Source organism: Microdochium trichocladiopsis (assembly GCF_020744255.1).
Source record: "Microdochium trichocladiopsis strain MPI-CAGE-CH-0230 chromosome Unknown B0I36scaffold_13, whole genome shotgun sequence".
Taxonomy (NCBI): domain Eukaryota; kingdom Fungi; phylum Ascomycota; class Sordariomycetes; order Xylariales; family Microdochiaceae; genus Microdochium; species Microdochium trichocladiopsis.
The window spans coordinates 627,104-652,065 of NW_025763556.1; the positions used below are offsets into that span (position 1 = coordinate 627,104).

Sequence of the window (24,962 nt, forward strand, 5' to 3'; positions counted from 1 at the left end):
TCACTCCTCTTGTCCATTGTGAACACGTGCCGCGGCGTTCCAAGCCCGGGAAGCCCCATTAAGCTCGCCGGGGACAGGCAAATCAGCAGCCTCAATGTCGCCATGCACACCCGCTCGATAAGCAGCGTGTCATGGCAAGGGCCCCGAAACAGGTCAAGCCCGCCCAGAATGCGGTCCCGGCCGACTACCGGACCCGTTGGACACTATAAACTCCAAGCATGCACGGTCATGACACCCTTGCACACCACCCTTCGACAGATTGCCCCATTCGGCAGGGCGCTCGCATCATCTGGTGGGCGGGCCGCTGATTCGCCAGGGGCCGCGAATGGCGACATCCGCCAACATGATCGCGGGACAACCCCCATGCAAGCTGATTTGGCCGAGATAGGGCTCACCTCAGCTGCACGCGTCACACCATTGGAGACGCGGGGGGGCAGGCAGGCATGGCGATGTCGTGGGGTGGCATGAGCCCGGAGGAGAGATGTGGTGGTGAAGCCTATAAGTACCGCCAGCCCACTTCTCGCCGCATCTATAGCAGATTAGGTGTATTATTTGTTCTTCGTAGTCTTTCGGCAGCAACTTTCCTCCCACAGCCAGGTTGGAACTCACAAGATCAGAACTTTGATCACGAAAACCAACACCACCCGCACAGAAGCGTTCCCCACGCACCAGCAACCAACCATGAGCCCCTCCGCCGTCACAGAGACCGTGGCCGCGGCCCTCCCCATCCACACAAAGGCTGCCGACAAGGCTCAGAGCGCCCTCCCACGCCCTCTGACCCTCAGCGGCGCCCTCGACCCTTACGAGAGCTTTGACGTGACGCCCATCATCGGCCGCGAGTTCCCCAAGGCCAACCTCGTCGACTGGCTCAACGCGCCCAACGCAGACGAGCTCATCCGCGACCTTGCCATCACCAGTACGGCCGCCTCCTCCTTTTCTCAAGACACCTTTCGCTGTTGCCCTTACTGACTTTCCCTTTCCTTCTCCCACAGTCTCCCAGCGCGGCGTCGTCTTCTTCCGCGCCCAGGACAACCTCACCAACAACCTCCAGAAGCAGCTCATCCTGCGCCTGGGAGAGCTCACCGGCCGCCCGTCGACGTCTGGACTGCACATCCACCCCGTGCTCAACTCGGAGCGCGACCTGGGCGGCGAGGACCCCGAGATCAGCACCATCAGCTCCGTCCAGCACGACAAGCTCTACCGGAGGCGCAACCTCGAGCAGCCCACCAAGAAGCAGAACTCGGCGCAGTGGCACAGCGACATTGCCTTTGAGCCCGTGCCCGCAGACTACACGAGCCTGAGGCTCGTCGAGCTGCCCAAGACTGGCGGAGGTACGTCTGTCTGTTGGGCACCATGTTTTCCCACGCCCACAATAAAATTCGAAGCAAGCTTGACTAGAAGCTGACCAACCATCACTTTTTGAGCAGACACCCTCTGGGCGTCCGGCTACGAGATCTACGACCGCATCTCGGCGCCCTACCAGAAGTTCCTCGAGTCCCTGACCGTCACGTTCCAGCAGCCCGGCTTCAACAAGGTCGCCGCCGACGCCGGGTTCGAGCTGCACCCGGGCCCCCGTGGCGCGCCCGAGAACGTGGGCACCGAGCTCAAAGCCGTCCACCCGGTCGTCCGGACGAATCCTGTCACCGGGTGGAAGAGCGTCTTCCCCGTTGGCGGACGTGAGTTCTCCCCTCCCTCCTCCCTCTCTTTCACACTTTGAGAAGCGAAGATGTGACCCCGGGGAAACTTGGAGAGAGTGTGTGTGCTGAAGCTGACGCAAAAACACTCTTGTGTGTCTTCAATGCAGACGTCAAGTACATCAACGACGTGACCGAGCTGGAAAGCAAGGCCTTGCTCGAGTGGTTCCTCGAGCTTGTGTACAAGAATCACGAGCTGCAGGTCCGTTTCAAGTGGCAGAACGAAAACGACATTGGTACGTTTTATTTTTGGGTGATAGCTTGCTTGTTTGCCCTAGCAGCCTTCGTGTGACATATGAAGACATCCTCCCCGGCAGGATTTCCTGGCTGACCACCTCTCTTCAAACACAGCGATCTGGGATAACCGCAGCGTCTTCCACACGGCGACGTTTGACTACGACGGGCAGGGTCCTAGGTTCGGAAACCGCGCCGTCGGGCTGGGCGAGAAGCCCTACCTGGACCCGGAGAGCACTTCGAGGCGGGCGGCGCTGGGGATCGAGCTCGAGTAAAGAAACATATTATGCTTGGTTCACTCTGAGATGTAGCACACGCGATGGGGAATGACAGTGTGGCTTGGTGGACATACGACTTCAAAGTCGTTTAAGCTGGCTATCTAGTCTATGCGCTAGCGTCTTGTGTCAATGAGAATGCTGCTCTTGCGCCTCATCCAAATGCTCAGGGTATCCTTAACCATGCCCATGCAGAAACAATGAAGACCATGCAAAATGCCTTGACGCCTCATCATGCCTTGTACAGAGTGAATTCCCAAGTCTCTTCTTTCACAAATACGCTCGGCAATACCAACGTACAAAAGCATTAGACATGCTCATCAGCATTGCCCGCGTCCTGCTCAGCCTGCTCTTCCTCATCCTGGTCGACGGGAGTAGCCTGGATACCGCCCTGGCGGCCATGCAAAATGAGCTGGCCGAGAGGCGAGGCGCGGAGCTGTGCAATCTCCTCGTCAAGCCAATCGTCCATGGCCATAGCGCGCATCTCACAGACGTGCTCAATGTCGGCCGCGAAGTGCGCGAGCACATCGGGCCTGCCGGCCTGCAGGGCCAGGGCGCCGACAGTCGCAATGTCCTTGAAGTTGTTGCTGACGGAGGGCTGGTGGCTCGCGCCCACCATGTGGAAGCGGGCGGCGAAGCGGCGGACAAAGGAGTCGAACTGGAAGTCGGTGTAGGCAAGGGTGTAACGCCGGACCTGGTGCGCCATCTGGTCGTAGTACTGGAGCACGTCGACGGTGGTCCGCTCGGACTCGAAGGTCTCGGGGATCACGGGGATTCTCATCTCGCCCTGCTGCTGCTGCTGCTGCTGGCCGCTGTTGCCGAATTCTCGGACCACGCGCTTGTACTTTGCAATGACGGTCTGGACCTCGTCGAGGGTGGGCTGGCGGGTGGGTTAGCTGTGTCTTCTGAAAGGCCATTCTTTGCGTAATGCTGTCGGAGCACAAAAGCCTGCTTGGTGAGACTTGGGAGCTCACTTACCGTGTTCTGTGTGCTAGTCTGGAGATCTGTGCTCTCAGCCATGGCCTCGAGATGGGCCACGACTGGGTGAGGCTCGATTGCGTGGACAGAGACTCGGGTAGGCATGCTGGGGCTTGGTTGGTGAGACATCGTGAGGTTTTCAGCTGCTGCGGGGCACTGAAGAAGACAATGAGAAGCAGAGGAGGAGGAGGAGGACGACGACGACGACGAAGCCTTCGGGATGGTCGAGACGCGAGAGTATAACGAGTATTGCACAACGATGTGAGGCACAAGAGCCAGAGAAGCTAGTACATAAAGGAAAAAGACTTTCAAAGCTCTCGAAATGAGTCTGAGGATTTCGTAAGGTCTACGGAGGAAGGCAGAAGCACCAGCAAGAGGAGGGGCTGGCTGGTGTTGTTGTTGTCGTAGACAAGGGCAGGGTGGGTCCCGGCCGGGCAGAGCGCTACTGGGCGGCGGGCCTCCTGTTGTCACTCGCCCTTTGCCAGCCTCCAAAGCCTCCCACTGAGAGCAAAATAGAGCCACGACCTTTTGAGGCCTCTGGACTGCCTAATTGTTGTTTCGGTCGTGATAAAATGAAAAGTGGTCCTGGGCGAGAATGTTGCTGGCACACGTGTCGTCCTTCTCGTACACATGACAGCGAAAAACGAATTAGTTTGGTATGTTGCAAAGTTCAAGGTCTCTTGGTCAGTCACAAAATCACACTGGGGCATGGATCGCTTCCCACAGACTCAAAGTACCATCATGGTTTTCAGGCGCATTGAGAAGTCTATTGCTTTCTTCCGCATGTCTCTGGCAAGTCATGCCACCAGCTGATCTTGGCCCTCATCCACGTTTCTATCCATCCATGATTCCCTCTTCCTCAGAAACACATTCATCAAGTGACCTCGACACATCTCTTGTGGCTCAACACCACGACGTCTTCCATAATTCCCAAGGTTGTGTGATGCTGTCAAGCCCAACTGCCCTGACGATGTCTCTGTTATCTGAGAAAATTGTGGCCTTATTCCGATTCTTCCGAGCTGTTCCCATCGGATAGTCGTTCGACAATGTCGAGCATCTCTTGATGCTCCTCCCGCCCGACGACCAGCTCGTCCTCGTGGACGAACTGCCAGGTGCCTTTCGGCGAGCCGTAGTCCTGATTCAGCCCCTCCACAGTGTTGGCGCACTCAATTAGAAGAGCAACAAAACGGTGGCTGGTAGTGACGATTTTGAGCCGAAGCTCTGGCGTATTAAGGACCCCATATGCGAATGCCGCGGTGAGGACTCTCTCCCCATCCGTTGCATTTTCCGCATACATTGCGAAGCCCATGTCAATCATCGTATTAACGAGATGAACAAGATCAACCGCCTCACGGATCTCATCCACCACAGCGAGAATTCTGTTGATGGCGAGGTAGATGGCGTTGAAGCGCAGCAAGAGGCCGGCATACCACATCGTGGTGTTCTTCACAGTGTCCATTTTGGCTCGACTCCGAGGCGCTGAGAGTGTCAGATGCAATGATTTGCATGGTGGCGACGCAAGCTTAGGTGGTAAGTGATGCTTACAAGATGTTTGAGATGGTTGGTTCGCGCAATGTTCACAGACAAGACGGAAGCGTTGAGAGATTGTTTGGCAATGCAGTGACGACCAGGACGGGTTGCGAGGATTGGGCTGAGGAACAGCGACTCGGGAAGTCAAGAATTGATTGATGATGCGTGCTAGCGAGAAGTGAAGAGAAGGGCTGCCCAAAGATAAACAAAGTGGGAATGCTGCTGGCTGATTGACGCACCGGAGGGGGGAATGTGTCATTCAGGCGTCACCTCCTCAGTGTTGTCTGGGAACAATGAAAAGCCAGGCAAGGCTACAGCGACGACAACCTCAACAACACGCCATTGGCCCAGCACGGGAAGAGGGGCGAGGCTCCTCCTCTGCGTGGGCCAAGCCGGGTCCCTTGCAGATGCGATGCTCCTCGACCATGTGCCGCGACAGGGGAGGGGTCCCCATCCCAGCACAACTCCCGGACCCACTTGCCAGCGTGACGAGGGCCGCAGTATCAATGTCTGTAGACAATTTTGAATATTGACTCATAAATGAAGCAGTCAGTCGCTTAAGTCCAAGCCCTAGGGTACGAAGCAGAGGGCACTCCGGCTCGTGCAAGGTATAGTTCTCCTACGTCTGGGTGGGGTCTCCCAGGCCCCCTGCCTGCTCACGAGGCCCGCTCCAGGCGGAGGGGGTGTGGTATAAGTCCAGAGGATCCGGCTTCGGCTGCTGGCAGGTGCTGGCAGATGCTTGGCCCGGTCCAGCAGCAAGCGAGTGTTTCAGGCGTTTAAGTCATTCCGGGGGCTGAACGGCCTAGTGCGAGAGAGGCTCTGCCAGCTATCGGCGGTTGTGGCAGCCTTTATGCGAGCGTGGTCTCGTCTTGTGTGTACTGTTGCCACGCAGCTCACTGCCCGAGCCTGGACTCGTCATGTGGCTTCGCCTTGACTTGTACATCTCGGAGGCTCGAGATGGACACTTCGAAATCAAGGTTTGATGACAATATAGACCAAGCCAGATCTCACAGATGTTCTGGAGCTGAATTTGATGTCCTGTGGCACATTTGGCTTTGGCAATACTGAGGTCTAGGTCCATCGAACAAGCTAGGCACAGAAATGATCATCTCAACATTTTGGTCGGGATCAGAAAGAGTTCCATTGCCAAACGTGCTCATCGAATTTGATTTCATGTCCCTTCAGTAGATCCACATGCGCGTCCTGCAAACGGGCCCTCTTCAGATGATGTACTCTTATCCTTCAGCATCCGAGATGTCCGTGACAAACAGCTGTTTGACTGGGCACTGACATGCAGGAGCCCGCGTGAGGCTCGTGGCCCAGTCCCCCGCCAAGTTATACAAGAAGACGAGGTCATGCTCTTCCTTCCCAACCATTTACTTGTCCTCATTCTGTTCTATTGTGTGTACCAATCTGTCCCTCGTCCTATACACAATCATGAAGACATCCATGTCCCAGAATCGCCAGAAATGCGAAGTCATCGCCACCACTATCGACGAGCACATCGCGGCCCTGCAAGCACTGCGCAACAAGTTCGTCCTCCTCCGTGCCTCGACTGCCATCAGCGACTTTATCCAGGAGGCCACGGAGGGTCTCGCCCGGCTGGGTACTGAACCGGCCAACTCGATGCCCACGCAGGCTGCGGCGCAGGAGATGTTCATCGGCCATCCGCATACGCAGCGGCATATTCGCATGCGCCATGAGCACCACTTTGTGCGGGAGTCGGAGAAGCTTGTCGATCTGCTCGTGGGATTCTTGGGCGAGTGCCAGCAGGTCCGGGGCGGCGAAGCCGGGACGTGGCAGTTTGTGCCCGGGCCGAGTATATCGGCAAACAGTAGTTTGAGAGAGGATAAGGGCAAGCAGCCAGTTGCTGAGAGGTCGGCGGCTCAAGCTCCGAAGCAGACGGCCATGTCATCCGAGCCATCGCGCGCTGCCGGACTTGCGAAGACAATTGACGAGGCGGAGATCAAGGCTATGGGCAGGATCACCCTGGGTGACTGGATAGACGCGAGCATGGCGGGGTTAGATGAAAGTCTGGGAACGACTCCGCTTGCTGGAGATGGCGAAGATGTCGAGATCATGGACACCGAGGTTTGAGGGCTTGTCCGTCTTGCTTGGGTAGCGCGGCTTGATAGCGGGCCTGCGCGTAGTGTGAGGACTGGAAGACTGCCAAGATGTAGCTGTGCTGCGCCTTGGATAAGCAAATGCCAGCGAGGGAGGAGGGAGCGTACGTATGAAGGACAAATCAGGTTTGTGTGTATGTGCCGTGTTGTGCGTGCAAGTAAATCAGCGACATATCTTGAGATTTGCGCGAGTAAAGATAGTGGGTCCGAGTTGTGAACTCGGGGACCAACACATCACAACAGACTTTGGAGTGCAATTGACTCCCGCCCCGTGCCCATCAGGGGATATGAAAGCCTGGGCAACCTGATAGTTGCTAACCTGGCCGCATCTGAAGTATCTCGAAGGTCTATCAGCACTTTCGCGACGAGCATTCAGTTTGGGACATATTCCCCGTGTGAACGTGTTCGAGTTGTGCGTGCGGGAGAGTGTGGGGCCATGCACTTACAGCCAAAAAAGCAGAGGCTCTCGTCACATTGCTCTTTCTGGGGCGTTCTCAGTGCTATCAACAAAACAAGATATTCATTATGGGCTGCAAGGCATTCTTCGTCATGCCTCAATTTTTTAAGGCCCTGGAATCCGTATATCTGGCGTGAAAAATCTGTCACGTTTACCCCTTACCATGCTAGTGGCATGCATTCGCGGCCTCGAGAATTGGTGAGCTCGTGAGCGGGCAGCAAGCGTTTTCGCTTTGCGTACGTAGGTCGAAGGAATGCCGCGGCAATCAGAGGTCTGCACACTCGGTGGCTGACATGGCTCTGGGCGCTGAAAAGAATTTCAGACTGGCAGTGCCACGACACATGCATGTAGCGAGCTAAGAGTCATTGCGCTCAAGTGCGCTTGCGGGCGGAGGGAACACAACGCACTCAAGGTCAGGCAACGGCCCCGAAGGTGCCGAACACGTTCTCAAGCGCGTCACAATACTTTGGACATGCCCGGAGTTCATAGTGGCGGGCGCATTGAATGTGACGACCTTGGAAGTAGATGAAATGGAATTGCAGTGCCTGCGTGGCACGCTGCAGGCAGTCGTGATGGCTCTCGTCCGCACATGTACGACACCTGGGGAGGTTCACGGATATCTAGAGTACAGTAGAATAGCCTCAAGCCATGCCGGAGCATGCCATTGTTCTTGAAAACAGTCATTGGCATACCCTGGCGTCCTAAACGTACTGGCAGCAGCATCATTGTCTGCCGTTGAAAGGCGCTCTGCTTGCAGGTCTCGCGAGAAGTTCTGTCGGCACCGGGGCAACCAGATTTCTGGCAAATTCTACTTAAACCCCCTCCTCCTTCTCCCAGAGCCTCCCAGTTCCCACCGTCCCCTCCTCATCATCTTCTCCCACCACATTGAGAGAACGCTTCTGGCATCCACAACTCCTCAGCACGTTGCAACACGACACACCTCTCTCAACTCCTACATCGTCAACCATCTTCAACATGCCTGCTCGTCCCAACCCTCCGAAGAATGCTGTAAGTAACCCGTCTCTTCTGTCCTCACCTCACCCCCACCTCAGGACTACCCCGTCCTAACATGGCATCCCTCGACGCGAGGCGCGCTGCTTCATCCAAATGGTCGACTTCCGTCGCGAGAAGGATGACGAGCTGGACAAGGAGCATGACGCTCTCATGGCCAAGCTCAGACTCCTTCTCGAGTACTACAATGCCGACCGTGGTTACTGGCACCCGTATCTCGGTGCTCTGTACGGCCTCAAGCGAGGTTCCGAAGACACCCTGATCAAGCTGCACGACCTCATCGGCCGGTACAAGGAGCTTCCTGAGGACGACGCACGCCGCATCCACTTCTTCAGAAGACTCAAGTGTGCCCAGCGCATGGCCAACCGCCACGTTCGCCGTGCTCTGGTCTGGCCTCACGAGGAGGCCATGTACGTCCTCGCAAGTCCCGACTCGCAAAGCACCAGGTTCTATGCCTACCGCTACGTGGATGACTTGGAGCTCCCCAGTCGTTACCGCATCTTGACCGACTCGCCGGCATTGACAAAGCCTCCTACTGACTGGCCATTCCCCAAGGAGAAGACAGGCTTGGTAGCTCCCCCCATCCCTCCCAACGACCAGCTCCGTGCCCATCGGGCACAAGCTGCGATCTACAACCCTTGGGTTGGCACTCACCCTGATGAGATCGAGGCTAACGCCAATTTGCACAACAAGGGCAAGCTTGGCCAGAAGATCCGCGACTTCTTCGCCAAGATGAAGACCAAGCGTGCCGACAAGGCACAGGTCAAGGCCGACAAGAAGGGTGACGATGCCCAGAAGGGTGCTGACGCCCAGAATGGCGCTGACGCTGCTGCCAACGGCGCTGGTCCAGTCATCCCTGAGATTCAGGTCGGCAATACCGATGGCAACCAGGCCGCCGACAACGCCTCTTCAGTCTTCGAGGACATCCACGCCTCTGTGGGCAATGACGCGGGCACTGTTCAGACGGGCCTCAATGCTCACCCGGTTCGCCGCCCTGTTGACGAGTAATCCATCCACCCAAGTTCTGCATGGCATCAACCTCACAGTATGTTCTCACTTTCACTCCTTCCTCTGTTGCTTCTTCCCTTTCAGCATCTCAAGATTGTATACTGACTAAAGTCGTCGCAGCACTGGATAATGTCCCAAGGCTCGCTGTCGCAGACTTTTGGCAGGAACATCTTGGAGCTGGATGAATAGTTCACGGCGTTTGGAAAGGACTGGTCTGTTTTTGACATGGGTTTCTTGATACCAAGGACATTGGGCTGAACATGGAGTTTGTCTTATGCTGGTTACGCATTTGTTTTGCCTCAGGCGTTGGCATGAATGGGCATCACGGTAACATTTGATCCTTGGAGTTCTCCATTGGGCGGTAAAGTCACTGATTAGTACCATGCAATTGAAAGTCTGAGTTCCTTCAGACCTGATCACCATGCCCTCCGCCTCTATCTGCCCAAGTGAACGATCCTGCCAGGGTATGCTGGTACCAATGGCACAGGTCCCCGCCTGGAGAGAATCGTCAGTCCGGTGCTTTGTGGCTTTGAATGGGGTGTGGTGAATGCAATGTGAGGACGCCTGGCTTCGAAACAATGTTTGCCCGGTCCCGAGGGGGCCAGTGAGTCCGTTCTCAGTGAGTGACTGCAGTGTAAGTGGCTCTCTACCACTTCCAGGCACCACCCGTCGAGTGACTGCCCCTCCGCCTCTCTCACCACCCCTCACTCGCGTCGTCGAGCAACACAGTGCCTCTCCACGCAACCTTTTGTGCGCGTTGCTTATTTGCATCGCAATCATATTCTTCGCGTCGCTTCTAAGCAGTCATCTCATCGTACGTGGTCAACTCGACTGTTGCCGCTGTGCAATTAGCAGAACGCGAGCGAAGTCACCTCCCTCCAGCCCCCACAACAGCCATCAACTTTGCCACAAGAACGTACACAACTCTCCTTGGCATGCGGTAAGTGTTTCGTGTTTCTCTTGTCATAAAGATGGACAAGACACATCCACGCGGCTCAACTGTCTCAGAAGTCTAACTATTCCTTCACGCAAGCAGGTTAGCAAGCAAGCATGGCGGACATGTCACCTACCCCCTCAGAGATCTTCGACGCAGAGCAGAGCCGAAATGTCGACCAGGCCATCGCTGTCATCAATGGCACCATGCGTCAAGTGATTGAATGGGACGGCAGTGTCGTCAAGGAGGTTCTTGAGCTGAAGCAGGAGAAGCGTGCTCTCCGGCGCACCGCGGCAGATCAGCAGCGTGAGCGGCTCGACCTGGCTTACAATCGAGAAGACCCGGACGCACGTGTCTATGGCTGGCTGAATGAGGTCCCCCGCAGCCCCCTCGAGGCCCTCAGCGTGGCTTCTTCGCAGTGTGACCGTGTCGAAGCCACTTCTATGAGCCAGGCTGTCGACAAGGACGCTCATGCCCACAGTCTTGGCATGGCCAAGAATGAACAGGCTGTCAAGGCATCGTCAGAGCACGACAACCACAACGCACAGAAGAACGACAAGCCGTCTCCAAATGTCCAGCTCGCCCTACTCGTCGAGCCCCAGGCAGTTGGTGCCAGTATCGATGGCGCTGTCCAAGGCCGCAGCGCACAGCACACACTCAACGACAATAACACGGCCCAGGCCGCTCCGGGTACCAAGCATGACATCAAGCACCCAGCCTTTGATCATGCCCAGCTTGAAGCTGGCTCGCCATCAATCGAACCTGCCAATGGCACAACAAGCAAGGTCCAGCACCCTATCAACCAGAGCTCAGTCGACCCCATTGACAGTAAGACCACTGGCGACGCCATCCTGAAGAAGGAGGACAAAAGTCCCGCACCTGCACCTGTCCACAAGGCTCTGAGCTCTGTCGAGCGGAAGCCCATCTCGCCAATGTCCCCGCACTCGGGTCCCTTCCCTCTGGAGGCAGATCTCGAAAACATCCGCCGCTACAACAGAGCGATGGATCGACTGAACGCAGGCCCAGCAGAGGCTGGTCCGAGTCGTCTCGAGCAAGAGCAGAACAGCGCTGCAGCATGTCTCACTGGCAACAAGGAGGCTCGCGCAGCTCAGGCTGATCTCGCGACTAACGCACTGCCAGCAAACAATGCCGCTGTGGGCGAGATCCCAGATCTCGACGTTTCGGCTGTCCACCCTCCCGAGGAACTATTTCCTCCCGCACAAGCTGAGACCACACACAGCCACCTCGACAACAACGTCCATGGTCAAGCTTCACTCGGATCCCAGGCCCCAACGGAGTTCATCCCCAACGCCATCCCTCCCGAAGAGTACCGCTCCACTCTCCATGCCATCCGTGCCGGTATCCGCGGACGTCGGGACTTCCAGGAGACCCTTACCACGGCCATGGTGGCTCACCGCAACATCAGTGTCGACCGCATCGCGCGGTACAGGGAATACAAGCGGAACCTCATCGTGCCTTATAGCTTGAGTGAGGAGGAACACGAGGATCTCAGCCGTTTCGTCTGGTTCATGGAGACCGTTGACTACTTCCAGGCTACGCAGCGGATGCGTGACCTCGCATATTCTGCGTCCATGGGCATGCTGTGGACATACAAGATGCATCCATACAGCGCCGAGGCCTGGCTTGACGGTGGGGAGCGCCCGTCTCCCGAGGTCTTCCCCGGCGACTTTGTCCTGCTGGCCGATCTGTCGGCCAAGAAGCGGCGCTGAGTGGCGGACACGAGAACTCCACGGCTAGTGATCTCTTTGATGCTCGAGCGGACCACAGGATAGACTCGCGACTTGGAGGCATGGATGCATAGAGAAGAGCAAAAGGCATAGAGCGGCCCGAGATCATGTTTGGCAATACTGCGGGCTTTGATTGCAAGGCAAAAGAAAAACGTTTATTGTAGGATAGCTTTAGCACAGACAGGAGTCTCCTTTCCGGTAACGAGGAATTACTCTTCACCCAAGCTGTTCGACGTGCCGCTCTCAACGCCGTGAATCCTTATGCCTACACTACGCTTGTACCTCTACGCTCGCTACTCCAAGTTGATGTTCGTGTCCTTCATCATTATTATGTGTCCACCACAGATCGACGACATTCCCGCAGCACAACGACCCGCTCACATCTTCGACGGCACCCACTCAGGCTTCTTCTTCTCCGCGAAAGCCTTGATCCCGATCCTAAAGTTCTCCCCCGTCAGCAGCGCCCTCGCGAACCGCTCGTCAATGACCTGCGTCGCCCTCTCCACGCTCGCCGTCTCCCAGGCCTGCCGGAGCCCAGCGCGGCTCACGATTACCGCGTCCGGCGACATCTCCGCGATCCTGCCCGCGAGCTCGAGGGCCTCGGGGATCAGGGACTCCGGGCTGCTGCTGACCCGCGCGAAGCCAAAGTGCTCCACCTCCTTCGCGGTGAGGATCCGGCCCGTCAGGGCGAGATCGGTGGCGAGCTGCATACCAAAGATGCGCACCACGCGAGGGAGGCCACCGGCTGCGGCCCAGAGGCCGCGCTGGGCTTCGGGGAGGGCGAAGGTTGCGGTCGGGGAGGCGATGACGAGGTCGCTAGAGGAAAGAAGTCGGGAGGGTCAGCTAACCGGGTACAAAGCAGAAGAGGGAAGACTGAGTGTGGTCTCGCTTGATTCCAGCACACCATGCTACAGCCTTTGGAAGGGTAGAGATGTTTCCCTGCTCAAGCGAGGGCGTCTGACGAAGGAAAGGGTAGACCAAAACCAGGAACTTACCAGTTCAGGGCAATCTCGAACCCGCCACCAAAAGCATACCCGTTCACAGCCGCAATGACGGGCTTCTTGCCCAGCCGCTTGGACAGGCCCGCGAACCCGCCGGCGGGCATGCTCGGGCGGTTATCCTCGACCGTCGGCACCTTGCCGCTGGCTCCCTCTGCCTCCGCCTTGCCGCCGCGCTTCCGGTGCTGCTCGAGCAGATCCTGGCCCGCGCAGAACGACTTGGGCCCCTTTCCCGTGATGATGGCGACGCGCAGGGTCGGCTCGGCGTCGAACCAGGCCCACAGGAGGTCGCCCTCCCAGTGGCCGTTGACCGTGATGGCGTTGCGGGAGGACTCGCGGTTGATGGTGACCAGCAGGGTGTACGGGGCAGGGACGCTCAGGGTGTAGCAGGATAGCTGGGGCGGGGAGGTCTGAAAGGGAGCCGGCGTGTGCGAGGACATGGCGATGGCTTGGGCTTGAGCTCGGGCTTTAGGGCGGTGGTTTGTGTCGTCCAAGGGGTTGTTTTCTGGTGCTCCGTGGCTACCTGGGCGTGTATTCCGGGAGAAGCCGTGTTCTACTGGCGGGTGCGTGCCTGTCTGGCTGCCCAATTGTGTAAACGTATATGACTCTGTATGGGTGTGTGCTTGTGCCTCGGTTGGCCGCAGCTCGGCGTTGGTTGTGGTCTATGCGCGTGCTCTCGTGTATGCTGCTGTTTGGGAAGCGCTTGGTGGTCTAGCCTGTGCTTGAGAGCGTCCTCTATGTCGCTCTAACCCGAATGCTGGCAAATGCCCAGTAGATGTTGACCACGTCTGGTTGCCGTATGGTGTAGAGTCGGTCCGTGAGAATAAGTACGGGAGTGAGAAGTCAGAATGTGGCGTCAGCATCACACATGGTAAAGAATGTCAGCCAGACCTTGGCGTACAGGCCGGGGCTGGAGTGGAGAATGACACTGTTTGATGCGTGGGCGAAAGCTGCGGGGAACCCGGCCATCACTACCTTACGCTTAGGGGAAGGTCCCCTGCTGGACCTCGGCGATGCGAAGCCGCCCAATGCTCGTCTCCGCGGATTGGCTGCTGGTCATTTTGGTGGAGCACTCATCCTTGCCACAGTATAGTCCTCGTTTACGAAAGCACCCGCCCAGAAACTTTTAGAAAACCAAGTGAATATGTACCATGTGTATTATTCAGACCTCTAGGGGACAATTCATCGCTATTTCTACGCAATGAACACCACAGTCATCACCATAGGCGACCTGCGGTAAGTGCCAACGCGAGGCAACGCTCAAACCACGCGCCCACCGGGAACACCACCGGCGCGCGTTATGAAAAGAAACTCAAGTCTACGCACACACAACTCGCTAGTCTATGTATGATGCAAAATGCTCTTCGCTCGCTGGAAACAAAAAAAGAATCCCCCAAACCAAACCCGGACGGGCAAAAGGGGCCAAGAATGTCTAGAAAGCCAGCTCAAAGCGCCTAGCAGAGCAGCCACAGACTGACAGCCAGCGCCGCCCCTACATCCGCCCTCCGCCACAGACCCAGAGCCGCAGATATGATCCTCGGGCCACCGCTGCCGCTGTGGCCTGGTTGCAGGGCGTGATTGCTGCTGCTGGCCGACGAGCACTCGCCGATGGCGCTGCCCCCGACGCAAGGGGTGCCCGTGCAGTTGAAGCCCTGGAGGTCCAGCGCGTTGCCGCACAGGTACTCGCCCGCGTCCTTGCCGCCGCTGCCGCCCGACCCCGGGCCCGAAAGCAGCGCAATGTCGACGTTGCGGATCGAGATGTCCTCGCAGGGGGCGACGGCGCTGCACTGAAGCGACGTGACCACCGACGAGCGCGAGGTCCCCGTCATGCCGTCGATCGTGATGTCGCGCACCTGGAAGCGCGAGTTGGTGCAGTTGCCGTCCCCGGGAGCGCCCCAGAAGCGCGTGCACTGCGAGATGGTGAAGGCGCCCGCGCGCAGGGCGGTGGCGTGGACGTTGGTGATGGAGATGTTGGAAGCGACTAGTCAGCGGGTGGAGGCTTGGTATTAGCTTTTTCTTTCGTCTCTTCACGCTGAGCGTTGGTGGGAGCTTTGTTGTCTGCTGGCACCACTGATTGTGACGGGAAGGAGGGAGAGAAGTATACTCACAGCCAAGACCGCCCCCGCCGCCGTTGGGTGCGTAGCCGTTCTGATCATTCGTCCATGTCTTGACCCAGGCCTGTATTGGAAGCAAAAAGAAGCGTCAGCTGTGTGCCTTTTGTGCCGTCGCGACTCCATTCCGAATGGTCAAGCAAAACTCAAACGTGTAGAACACAAGGAGCAGCACATACCGCATGTATCGTGTTGTGCAGCGTGATGTTGTCCACCTTGACCCGCTCAATCGTCTCAAACACATCGCGGAACTGCCCGATGCTGCCAAACGCGATCCCGCTGCCGTCGTAAAACACGCTGTTGGTGATGCTCACGTCGGTGCTGTTGGCCTTGAGCGAGATCGAGTCGTCGCCGTTGTAGACCGTCCACCGGTCAAAGTTGATGTGCGACGAGTATATCGTGTCTGCGCCGTCATTGTTGACTAGTCACAAAGAACCGCGTCAGCACAAGTTTTTCAACGTCACTGTGACTGAAGCAACACGCGGGCCATCGAGATGACATGCGGTCGGGCTCTCCGACGGGTGCATTTCGGTTTTGTTTCCGACCAGCCCGCGGGAACTCAGGTCGAGGCTTGCGGGCGTGTGTGAGCTAGAAGCCCAGGCTAGGCCGCGCGGGCGTAATCTAAGGCCGAAACTCTAAAAGGTCGACGCGCGGCGAGTCGTTGGATCGGGGAATTTGCCCCTGGGCCCGCCCCGATCCTCGCCACAAGTTATACCCCCAGGAACGCGCGCGCACTCTGCGCCGATCCGTCCCGGGAATCCGGCACGCACAGCAGGGAGGGTAAGGGCAACGAGCCAGGGAAGGAGAAGGAAAAGCTTACAGCTCTGGACTGTGGTGCCCGTGTTGTTGACAAAGATGTTGTTCAGGTCGACGTAGTGCGAGTAAATGATTGACATGGTCCTGCATAGTCGCCACGCGAGCCACCGGTGTCAGCTTGCACGCGGAAATTGGAGAACGCGTAATCACTCCCCCTCCTCCTCATGGGCGTCTGCCCTCAGCATATGTCTCACGCCCCCACAAGCAGACAGCCTCGCGGGAACACGAGAGATCGAGAGAGAGAGATACGGAGAGTCAGGGGAAAACCTACCACATCTGGCTGCGCAGGAAATTAAGGTTCTCGACAGTCGAGTTGGTGAGCCCGTTAAAGGTAATCTGGTGCGGGCGGCCTGGCCAGTTGGACTTGTTGTGCTTGGTGTCGATCCACCGGTACCACACGTCGCCGTTGCCGTCGAGCGTGCCGGTGCCAAAGCCATTGATGTTGACGTTGTCGCCGCCCAGGATGAAGGCGGTGGACTGGTTCTGATAGCCCACGGGCATCGAGTGCGCAAGCCAGTAGTCAATGTTTGCAGACCACTATGCATGGGGGAGTATCAAGAGTCAGCAACTGAGATTTCCGAAAGGCAGAAAGGGGAAGAGGCGTCGCTGATAGGGCGGCTGGGGAGGATATCGAGGCAGCCAGATATGCTTACCAGCAGAGTACCGTGGATGTCAATCTGTACGTTTTGCAGGTCGCGAACCTCCATGACCGAGTTGATGTGATATATCGTGTCCGCGGCAAAGACGATCCTGCTATTGTTGCCGCAGCGCTCGAACGCGGCGAGAACTGTGGGCGCATCGTCGATGTTGGGATCGCCGGCCGCCTTGACCTCGCATGTCTGGGATGGCACGAAGCTGGAATTCGAGGCGGCAAGGGCGGTCGCTGCAAGCTGGAGACCCGCGGCTATGGCGAAGAGAGGCTGGAGCCTCATGATTGCGGAGTGCCTGAGAAGGCGAGACTGTATCACTGAGAGACCGGGCGCCCAAAGTGAGTGTTGTTTGGCGTTGTAGAAAGCCGGGGTATTGCGACGCAGCAAGAGCGTGACAGAGTGTGTGACAACAAGGACGCGGCGCAGGCAGTGCGACAGCGGCAGTCGAGACACGGGCAACCCAAAAAGACAAGTAACGAGAGGCTGAGACGCAGTGGACGGGCACTGACGTCTTCTTGTAAGGGCCAGCAGGCGGTGGGTTCGTGGACGAGAAGACGGAGCGGAAGAAGAGGCAGAGAAGATACCCCTCGTGTTACCAGCAGCTTGGCGAGAATCCAGGGTCCGCGGGCAGCCAATAGCCGGCGCAATGCACGCCTGGGCGGACGAGGTCTGGACTCTTGGGCCGGGGGAGGATTGGGCCCTGCCCAGGTGGTGGCCGGAATGGCGTGCATGGGGGAGCATGGGGGGTTTGGCTCTTGCGTGCTGGGCTCTGCCGAGCACGCACCCAGACTTTTTGACGCAGCTGAGTAGCGCTCGAGTCAGCTGCGCAGGCGGCCAGAGACAGAGTCCAGCTGGGCAACGGAAAAACATTCCATCCATCCATCCATCCATCCCATTTGTCACCCGATCTTCCAGGGTCCTTCGTTGTTTCTCAATCAAGTCAGCTGCAGACGCCTGTGCGCCACGTCCCGATGCCCTCTCCCCCTCTTGTGCCACGATGCAGCATCGTCAAGCGTGGGACCAGGCAGACTCATGACCTTGGCCCGATTCCACCCCCGAAGCACATCAGCACGCGGGCTAAGCTATTTAGCAACGACCCGCACCCAGGATGGAGCTTGTGCTGAGACAAATGCCACCAAGCGGGGGATTGCCCCGACATGATGCGGAACAACGACGGAAAACAAGATGGACGGACCAGCTGATGCGGTTGTCACGCACGATGGACGACGGTCTACAGGTCTAGATTGTGCAGAGATGGGCCCGGCCGACGGTGCACGTGTTGGCGCTGCAAGTGCCTACATCGAGCACCCATCGGCCGGAAGTCCTTGCCTGGGGGCCGAAGCCACCTGGGCGAGCCCACTCTCACGGGTCTAGAATGGCTTGGCCGTTGGTTGTCGGGGCTGGGCCCGTTGCGGAGAGCGTCACCCACGCCGCCTGGCCCCCCTCACAACGAGGAGGAGGAGGCAAGGGGGACCAGCCGAACCCTGCAGCGGCGTGCTGGCTGGCCCTGCCCCTCCCCATTCAGGCGGCGTGACTGTGCTCCCCTGTCGATCCTGGGCCTTCCTGGCAGCCTGCAGCCTGTATAGACAGCCGCGGGCCCTGATTGGCCGCACGAAGGCTGCTCATTGACGTCGTCGTGCGACCTCGCACGCATGGGGACAATGTGACGATGCTGAGCACACGTGCAGGCAGATAGTAATTGGTATTGTTCTGCACAGCACTATAGATCCCCCCCTCCCCCTCTCATCCTCATCCGGCTCCGGCCAAGAGAGGTTTCTCAGAAGCGGGGCTTCCACCTCGTGCTTTGGCTGCTAGATTGGCAAGGCACCGCCAGGCTGGCTTGTGCAGGTGGGGTGTCGTACCCTTAGCTCAGCAGCACAACGCACGATAATGCTGCACTGGGACTGCTGATTTTCGAGGCGGTCCCGGCCTCGCATCGCAAAGGTAGAATGAGCATGGCAGTAAGCGCAATGACTGGTGATTCTAAATGTGTGGCTGGGACGCGGACTGCCTTGGTGCTCGGCGAGTAACAGCCAAGTGTCAAGCGGGTGTGTGCAGCCTCCCGCAGAGCCGTCCCTGTGCACGCTGGGCACCAACCACCACAGCGGCTGCACCGATACAGCACTTGTATAGTCGATGCTGCAGCGTGGCAGAGGAGGACAATGCCTCGACATGCCCTTGACGGCCCTCAATATGGCTGCAATGGTGTGCATGGGCCGCGTAGATGACATTGATTGACCCCGGCCGGCCTCCTCCAGACACAGGCGTGCAGCCCCGATGAATGCAATGCTCCTTGTTGCCATTCTCGTTGCCCGGCAATGGTCAATGGCCATCCAAGAGCGCTGCGCCGCCGGCCCAGGTCCTCGCTGCGTCACCAGGGCTTCTCCTCCAGAGGACGGACCAGGCAGGCGTGCTTCACCCCCTCCTCATCACCTCACCTCGTTTTCACCTCTCACTTGGTGATCGAGGCTTTCGCCATCAACCACCCCCTTTCCCTTCTGCACGTCGTCAGTGCTTCCCTCTGCAGCCATCCGTGCTGCCTTCAATCCCATCGCACTCATCATCGCCGTCCGTTTGCAAAATCACACACCACAGCTGCCACGCAGCCTCGCCATGGATCTCCGCGAGAACATGACTCCAGCCCAGTGGGCTCTGGGCAATGCCTACGTCCGCCTCACTACCGCACGTAAGCTTCTCAGAAGCACCAAGAAGATCCCCTACTCTGAGCTATGCGAAGCCCGCTGCATCATTCACGTCAAGCCCAGTGGCAAGGCCAAACTGGCCAACTGCAGGTTCATGGGACCGCTCCCCATCTCTGTGGATCTCACAGCCTTGCAGAACCATCACCAGCCTGCAACTGGTGGCGGCGCAGAAAACATCCAGCCAGACCAGGTGGGCTCTCAGACTGCTCAAGAACAGGCTCACCCATCCCCTGCCCCCACGCTGGCAGCAGACCCTTCAGTCAATCACCGCTCTACCGAGTCCCTCGCATTGTCTGACAGTGAGGCCGACTTCGAGCACGAAACTCTGCCTCCGGCCATGGCACCGTCCATGACGATCACCGACATCTCTACACAATACGCTTCTTCAACAAACAAAATGGTTGAGATGCATGCAAACCCTCTCAAGAATAGACAGGTCTTCGTCATGGGTCATCATGCAGAGCCCTCTGGATCCTGTGGTCAGCTCCAGGAGCTGCAGGAAGCAGATGAAACTACAATTGACTCTCAGCTCGCTCATCATGGCAACTCCAACACCATTGAAGGCGGTGTTGCATCGTCTGCTGGCCTTCCTCGGGCTGATCACGACAACACGGTTTACACTTCTACTACTGCTACGGGCGTCCACCCAGAGACAACTTCGGATATCCCCTTTTCGCAGCAAGTTCACAGCTTCATGCACCATTCATCCAACGGCAATGACCAGGCTAGCGAGGCTGGAGGCCCGCAGCTGCCGACTCATCTGGCTCTGGGCAAGGTAAGTTTATAATCTTGCATCCCACTATCTTCTCGACGCTTGCTTCATGGCTCTATGCTTCCTGTGAGATGGCAAATGCACATGGCCGATGACACACGTTTCTTCCGCCTCTTTACATTGTCAATGTGAATTGACACAATAAACTTTCGCGCCACAGGCCAAGTCTTTCCGACAGCATCGAAGAACAAATGCGATCAATGACGTGGACGCCATGGTCAAAGCAGTCGGCGGTAATGTCCAGGAATTCCACAAGGAAGACGCACGCCAGACATTGGAGCGTGGTATGGGCCTGCACAGAGCGGCCACTGTCGCTCACAAGCCCGGTAAGTCAACAGTTCTGATGAATGCCCGCGCTGTTTCCCTGTGAACGTTGCAAAGGCTGACCATGACTTCAAGATGCTGCACACAATGGTGCACAACGCACGTTCTCGCAGGCCAAGAAGCAGCTCCGCTCTGGCAACGTCCCGCCTGAGAGTGAGGATGCGAAGAAGGCTCGGGAATCTGAACAGCGAAAGCAGCACCACCGCAACATGGCTGCCCAGAAGCTCAACGGCACCTACAACGAGCAGGACCAGCCCTCCACCTCCCAGCACAGAATGAGCTCAACTGACAGTGAGGACCCTTTCGCGAACTTCTCTGGCTTCTCGCCTGCTGCGCCTGAACTAAACCATCAAAACGCCTCTGCAGACTCCAGACTTGGTAGTGACCCCATCCGCCGGGACTTTTCTCTTCGGGCGCATGAGGAACCTCGTGTCCGGCAGCTCATCAGCGACATTGGCCCCTCGCGCCTTTCCTTCTCAAACAGCAGCCGGGATTCAGCGGTCGTTGAGGAGTCAATGGCGTTCTCTGAGAGACACCGCGCCTCTGCCGCTACAGCTCCTATCACGTATGAGTCATCGCCCGCCTCCCGCAGCTCAGCCATGCCTGCTCGGGTCGACATTCCAGGCTTCAACAACGAGCAGTCATACAACGCAGCAGTAACCAGCATGAACCAGCTCAACGGCGCCAGTCCCACCCAGTCCTCTGCCGCCGGGACCGCAGCTTCTGGTGGTCTTTGCATTACTCCTTCCATCACGAAGAAATGCAACAACGCCGCCCGCAAGATTGTCGGCAGCAACTTCGCCGCCCTCTCGAGCGCTGCATACGAAGCTCGTGCAGACGACCGCAAGAAGTCTGCCGAGATCGAGCAGAAGATCACACAGCGCCGTGAGAATGCTGAGCAGGGTGTCGAGGACGCGAAAGCTGAGGCGCGTCGTCCCAAGACCACTCCGTACCCGAGCGAGCTCGCCCGTCTTGAGGAGGAAGCCCGTAAGGAACGCTTCCGCAAGAAGCGTCCAGACTTCTGGTGGTGAGTGTTGTGCATTGTGTTTGTTGTGTGATTGATGGGCACTTGGTCAGCAATGACTCCTTTCTTTTCCTTTCTGCCTCACCCTGCCTTGCCACTCATCCCCTTCCCCTACCTCGATCGTCATGTCTCTTCACTTCCCCTCTCTGCTTCGATTGTGTTTTGAACTTGATTCTAACAGCTTTCCACGTCTCTCATAGCTTCCTGTGCTTCTCGGCATGAGTCAACCAACGTTGAGTCATCTCCGGAACCACGCTACTTCAATGCACCATCAGCACAGTCGTAGTATCTTTCCACAAGAGCATCAAGTCACGCGTCTCGTGATAGGAAACGCGGTAAATATCAGGCACTCGGTTCTTTGCACAGGTACATACATCACGCAGCATTGCCCCTCATACGCGTCTCTGTACATCATCTGCTCTTTTTCTGGGGGCGTTGGGTTTCCTCCTACCTTGTTACTTTCGGGCATGGGCATAAGCAATGATACCCCCTCTTCATTTTTGGCGCATGCACATCACGGTGGCGGCGTCTCCTGGTTTGGTGTTTGACTTCAGTTGGGATACGCTTTTGTCTTTAGTGTTTTCCTTCCCTGGCCAGGGATTGGATTGGACTCGTGCCATCGTTACCTTTCAGGCCCCCATTCCTTTCTTGACGCCTCTTGGCGTCTCTTTGTACGAGTCATCACGAGCACACACTCGTCCGCTCTACCATATGCGTCCGTCAGCATCTCACCTACCTTTTCCGTTTATTCTCTTGTCGGCACATCGTCAAGCAGGATGGTAGGAGAGTGTTGGGCCTCAGGGTTCACTGACGCGCGGTAGTTGGGGGGCTAAGGCAGGGGGCTTGTTTTTCTTTGTTTCCATGGTTTTTGATTTTGATTTTGATTGGGTCTCTTGTTAATGTTTTCATGCGCCGGCGATGCACAACGCGTAGGAGCAAAGAACAATGAGGAAGCTCTACGTGAAGAAGAAGAGAAGAAAAGAGAAACAAGAAGACAGCAATGTGCGTTGCCTGATCAGCAGTTTAGAGTAATACACAGAAACGATTACCAAACCGCCATGTCCTCTGCACTGCTTTTCATCCCGTGACTTGCATGGTATCTCTTCCGCGCGTACCCCACTACAGCCAAAGTGCTGCTTCCTAAGGCCGTCGTGATCGGCGTTGATTGGGGGTATGCATGAATTCGCTTGTCTGCGTCAAACGGGGCAGGCTGCTATGAGTATAAGGCTTTATGGGAGTGTGCACAGGATCTGGCCCGGAAGGATTTTGACGTGGTCCACAGGCACAATCGAGTGTATACAAGCAATCATTTCCTGTTCAATGAGCTTCTCCATGTTATGGTGAGTGTTTTGTGGCCATAAGAGCGTGCACGCTTGAGATCTCACGGAGTGTCGGTGGTGGTGATGAGGCGCAAAGTGGGGACGGGACTTCATGACCAGCTCTTGCAAGCCCTAAGCACATCTAGATCTGGATTCACAGCTTTGCGCCAGCATACATGTTAAATCAGTATTTCTCTATCCTGTTTGACGAGGGCGATCCTGGGTCAGAAGTCCTTTACGGCTCAGCGTCCTCCTGCGTTGAGAGGCCACACTCGCGGTCATCCTTTCGAGCGAGCGACAACTGGCACATAACAAGGGCAGATGGGGTGCTCTGTGATCGTTCAGCTTGTATAGTCAATATACCCAACTTCAAGAGGCCGGTTTCCCTGGTCTGTCTTGCCAGAGGTTACGAAATGCCCACCAGGCCCGTGGGGAGGATCGGCTCCGCTTGAGATCAGCCAGCGTCGACGTGTCTGCCTGCGCTGCTGGGGAAACAATGAGCAGCCAGCGCCAGGCATTGTCGCGGGGTCCCCCTCCAGCACAGAGGTGGTCTCGCCTCATTGACTTTTCCTCCTCCGCCTTCACAGTGCCTTTTTCGACACCAAGAGCGACATTCATAAATCTTTACACCTTTGTTCTCGCTCACCCCACCCGCTTGGTCAAAGCAAGGCACCTGCTCGCGCTCTCCAGTAACGATACGCCTCCCCTCCACGAGACTCTGTCCTCTTCGGCTTCAAAGACCTTGAAGTGCCCTCAAGTTCGTTGTTGACGAATCCTGGCACGATCCAGCTCTCTTTTACAGCTTCAGCCAAAGCCGCAAACATTTGCGCCACACTTTCACTCTCAACAACACAGGTAAGCGCCTTCTCCTGTAGCTCAGCGCACCGAGTCAATTATTTACGCTCATCATCCATTTTCCATACACCGCTAACCCATGGACTTCTGTGAACAGCCAGACTCGCTCATTATGAAGAGTAGCAAGATGCTTGCCACCGAGGCTATGGTCGATAGCCAGCCTGAGGTCAACACAGTTGAGCCATCTCGTGCCATCAGCAACAGTGTCATGACAGCCAGCACGGCGGCAGTCGATCAATATGGCGGCGCTGCTGCTTTGTCCCCGGACACCGAAGCAGAAGTCGATGCTTCTGTCTTGGCTGCTCCTGGAAAAAGTTCGCCCTCAATCACCTCCAGCGATGGAACTGGCGATGCAGTGGTTGAGCATTCAGGTGATCGGCTTCTGCCTTCCACTGAGCCTTCCTGCGATTGCTCCGGCGCACGAACCGATGAAGATGGTATTCTCAAAGCCCCAACCCCAATTTAAACCCTCCACCCAGGGCAACAGCTTATTAAAACTTGCCAATCAGCATCGCCATGGTGTTAAACTAGATAGCTGACCATTGTTGTGCCGCACATCTAGTAACTGCTCGCCTGAACCAGCTGAAGAGCTTGAGCATCTTCAACCTGGACGCCGCGACTCTTCGCTCTACGCGTGTGGCGCTCCACCATACCGCCGCGGTCAACACTTGCCTCGGTGCCGGGATCTACTCACGCAAGTATGACTTTTACGAAGCGTTGAGCCGCAGCGAGGTGGAGTTCTGGCTCACCGGCTGCACCACCGCGCGAAGGGCTCTGCCGCAGGTCTTTCATCTCCTCGACGAGATCCGGGAGGCGCAGCGGATCCTCTTCGGCCGCACTGACGATGAGGAACAGGAGGTGCCAGAGGCTCGCATACCTGATGAGCAGGATCGCTTCCCTGATGATAGTACCTGGTTCTGAGAGGTCTTCACGTAGCTGCCCGGTGTGGATAGGGTGAGAACACATACCTGCCATGGATCCCCTTTTGTTCTATTTACAGCACTTGGAGATGTAGATGTGGCAAGCATCAGAATCTTCTTTTTTTCCTTCCATGGATGTTTCCGTGGTCATGTACGTCAGTGTTTCGCAGGCCTCAGTCTGGCGAAGTGGGATCAAGGCGTTCAGGCAGTCATGTTTCAGGCATAGCATTGCATCACAGAGTCTTGGAGACTTCTTTGACTTGGCACGGCGGATAAGGGAGCCTCTTACTCCATGACAGAGAGCCAAAATAATGCAACGCAATCAACACGAGCTCTCCATTGGCATGCTTCTTGTGCTGAGATGGTACCGGCGGCGTTTGGTTGGAGTCAAGTCTCTCCCGGGCCGGGATGGTTGTCCTTTTGGACCAGCAGAACTACTCTGCCCGACCAGCACGCGTGGGCCCGGCGTTGACGTCGAC

At 57.0% G+C, this 24,962-nt stretch overlaps 10 protein-coding genes across 10 annotated transcripts; 6 read left to right on the forward strand and 4 right to left on the reverse strand.

Annotated features, from left to right (window-relative positions):
* Nucleotides 1-579: 579 nt before the first annotated feature.
* On the forward strand, nt 580-2,319 carry B0I36DRAFT_278176 (alpha-ketoglutarate-dependent taurine dioxygenase). Its single transcript, XM_046151434.1, has 5 exons — nt 580-916; nt 993-1,331; nt 1,428-1,676; nt 1,805-1,930; nt 2,046-2,319. Exons 1-5 carry the CDS (start codon nt 682-684, stop codon nt 2,201-2,203), a joined length of 1,107 nt encoding a protein of 368 aa, XP_046005261.1. The 5' UTR covers nt 580-681; the 3' UTR covers nt 2,204-2,319.
* Nucleotides 2,320-2,510: 191 nt separating this feature from the next.
* On the reverse strand, nt 2,511-3,310 carry B0I36DRAFT_355535 (uncharacterized protein; the record flags this gene model as incomplete). The annotated part of the gene is made up of 2 exons (XM_046157447.1): nt 2,511-3,083; nt 3,182-3,310. The coding sequence occupies 2 exons, from the start codon at nt 3,308-3,310 to the stop codon at nt 2,511-2,513; spliced, it is 702 nt and encodes a 233-aa protein (XP_046005262.1).
* An 871-nt stretch (nt 3,311-4,181) lies between these two features.
* B0I36DRAFT_355536 (uncharacterized protein) lies at nt 4,182-4,640 on the reverse strand (the record flags this gene model as incomplete). Its single annotated transcript, XM_046157448.1, has 1 exon — nt 4,182-4,640. One exon carries the CDS (start codon nt 4,638-4,640, stop codon nt 4,182-4,184), a length of 459 nt encoding a protein of 152 aa, XP_046005263.1.
* A 1,508-nt stretch (nt 4,641-6,148) lies between these two features.
* B0I36DRAFT_355537 (uncharacterized protein) lies at nt 6,149-6,808 on the forward strand (the record flags this gene model as incomplete). Its single annotated transcript, XM_046157449.1, has 1 exon — nt 6,149-6,808. One exon carries the CDS (start codon nt 6,149-6,151, stop codon nt 6,806-6,808), a length of 660 nt encoding a protein of 219 aa, XP_046005264.1.
* A 1,458-nt stretch (nt 6,809-8,266) lies between these two features.
* Nucleotides 8,267-9,310, forward strand: B0I36DRAFT_369269 (uncharacterized protein; the record flags this gene model as incomplete). The annotated part of the gene is made up of 2 exons (XM_046159745.1): nt 8,267-8,299; nt 8,381-9,310. 2 exons carry the CDS (start codon nt 8,267-8,269, stop codon nt 9,308-9,310), a joined length of 963 nt encoding a protein of 320 aa, XP_046005265.1.
* A 1,050-nt stretch (nt 9,311-10,360) lies between these two features.
* On the forward strand, nt 10,361-11,974 carry B0I36DRAFT_369270 (uncharacterized protein; the record flags this gene model as incomplete). The annotated part of the gene is made up of 1 exon (XM_046159746.1): nt 10,361-11,974. One exon carries the CDS (start codon nt 10,361-10,363, stop codon nt 11,972-11,974), a length of 1,614 nt encoding a protein of 537 aa, XP_046005266.1.
* A 395-nt stretch (nt 11,975-12,369) lies between these two features.
* B0I36DRAFT_369271 (enoyl-CoA hydratase) lies at nt 12,370-13,430 on the reverse strand (the record flags this gene model as incomplete). The annotated part of the gene is made up of 2 exons (XM_046159747.1): nt 12,370-12,808; nt 12,988-13,430. The coding sequence occupies 2 exons, from the start codon at nt 13,428-13,430 to the stop codon at nt 12,370-12,372; spliced, it is 882 nt and encodes a 293-aa protein (XP_046005267.1).
* Nucleotides 13,431-14,444: 1,014 nt separating this feature from the next.
* B0I36DRAFT_255492 (galacturan 1,4-alpha-galacturonidase B) lies at nt 14,445-16,849 on the reverse strand (the record flags this gene model as incomplete). Its single annotated transcript, XM_046150883.1, has 6 exons — nt 14,445-14,971; nt 15,099-15,168; nt 15,281-15,522; nt 15,922-16,001; nt 16,189-16,454; nt 16,571-16,849. 6 exons carry the CDS (start codon nt 16,847-16,849, stop codon nt 14,445-14,447), a joined length of 1,464 nt encoding a protein of 487 aa, XP_046005268.1.
* Nucleotides 16,850-19,180: 2,331 nt separating this feature from the next.
* Nucleotides 19,181-21,396, forward strand: B0I36DRAFT_355541 (uncharacterized protein; the record flags this gene model as incomplete). Its single annotated transcript, XM_046157450.1, has 3 exons — nt 19,181-20,044; nt 20,202-20,367; nt 20,441-21,396. 3 exons carry the CDS (start codon nt 19,181-19,183, stop codon nt 21,394-21,396), a joined length of 1,986 nt encoding a protein of 661 aa, XP_046005269.1.
* A 2,246-nt stretch (nt 21,397-23,642) lies between these two features.
* On the forward strand, nt 23,643-24,484 carry B0I36DRAFT_355542 (uncharacterized protein; the record flags this gene model as incomplete). Its single annotated transcript, XM_046157451.1, has 2 exons — nt 23,643-24,000; nt 24,126-24,484. 2 exons carry the CDS (start codon nt 23,643-23,645, stop codon nt 24,482-24,484), a joined length of 717 nt encoding a protein of 238 aa, XP_046005270.1.
* Between the last annotated feature and the right edge of the window lie 478 nt (nt 24,485-24,962).

What these genes read in the sequence shown, in the direction of transcription:
- B0I36DRAFT_278176 (XM_046151434.1), top strand. Translation starts at nt 682, where the DNA reads ATGAGCCCCTCCGCCGTCACAGAGACCGTGGCCGCGGCCCTCCCCATC. An exon ending in GCTGCCCAAGACTGGCGGAG is followed by an intron (nt 1,332 to 1,427) that starts GTACGTCTGTCT and finishes CTTTTTGAGCAG; the next exon opens with ACACCCTCTGGGCGTCCGGC. An exon ending in GCAGAACGAAAACGACATTG is followed by an intron (nt 1,931 to 2,045) that starts GTACGTTTTATT and finishes CTTCAAACACAG; the next exon opens with CGATCTGGGATAACCGCAGC.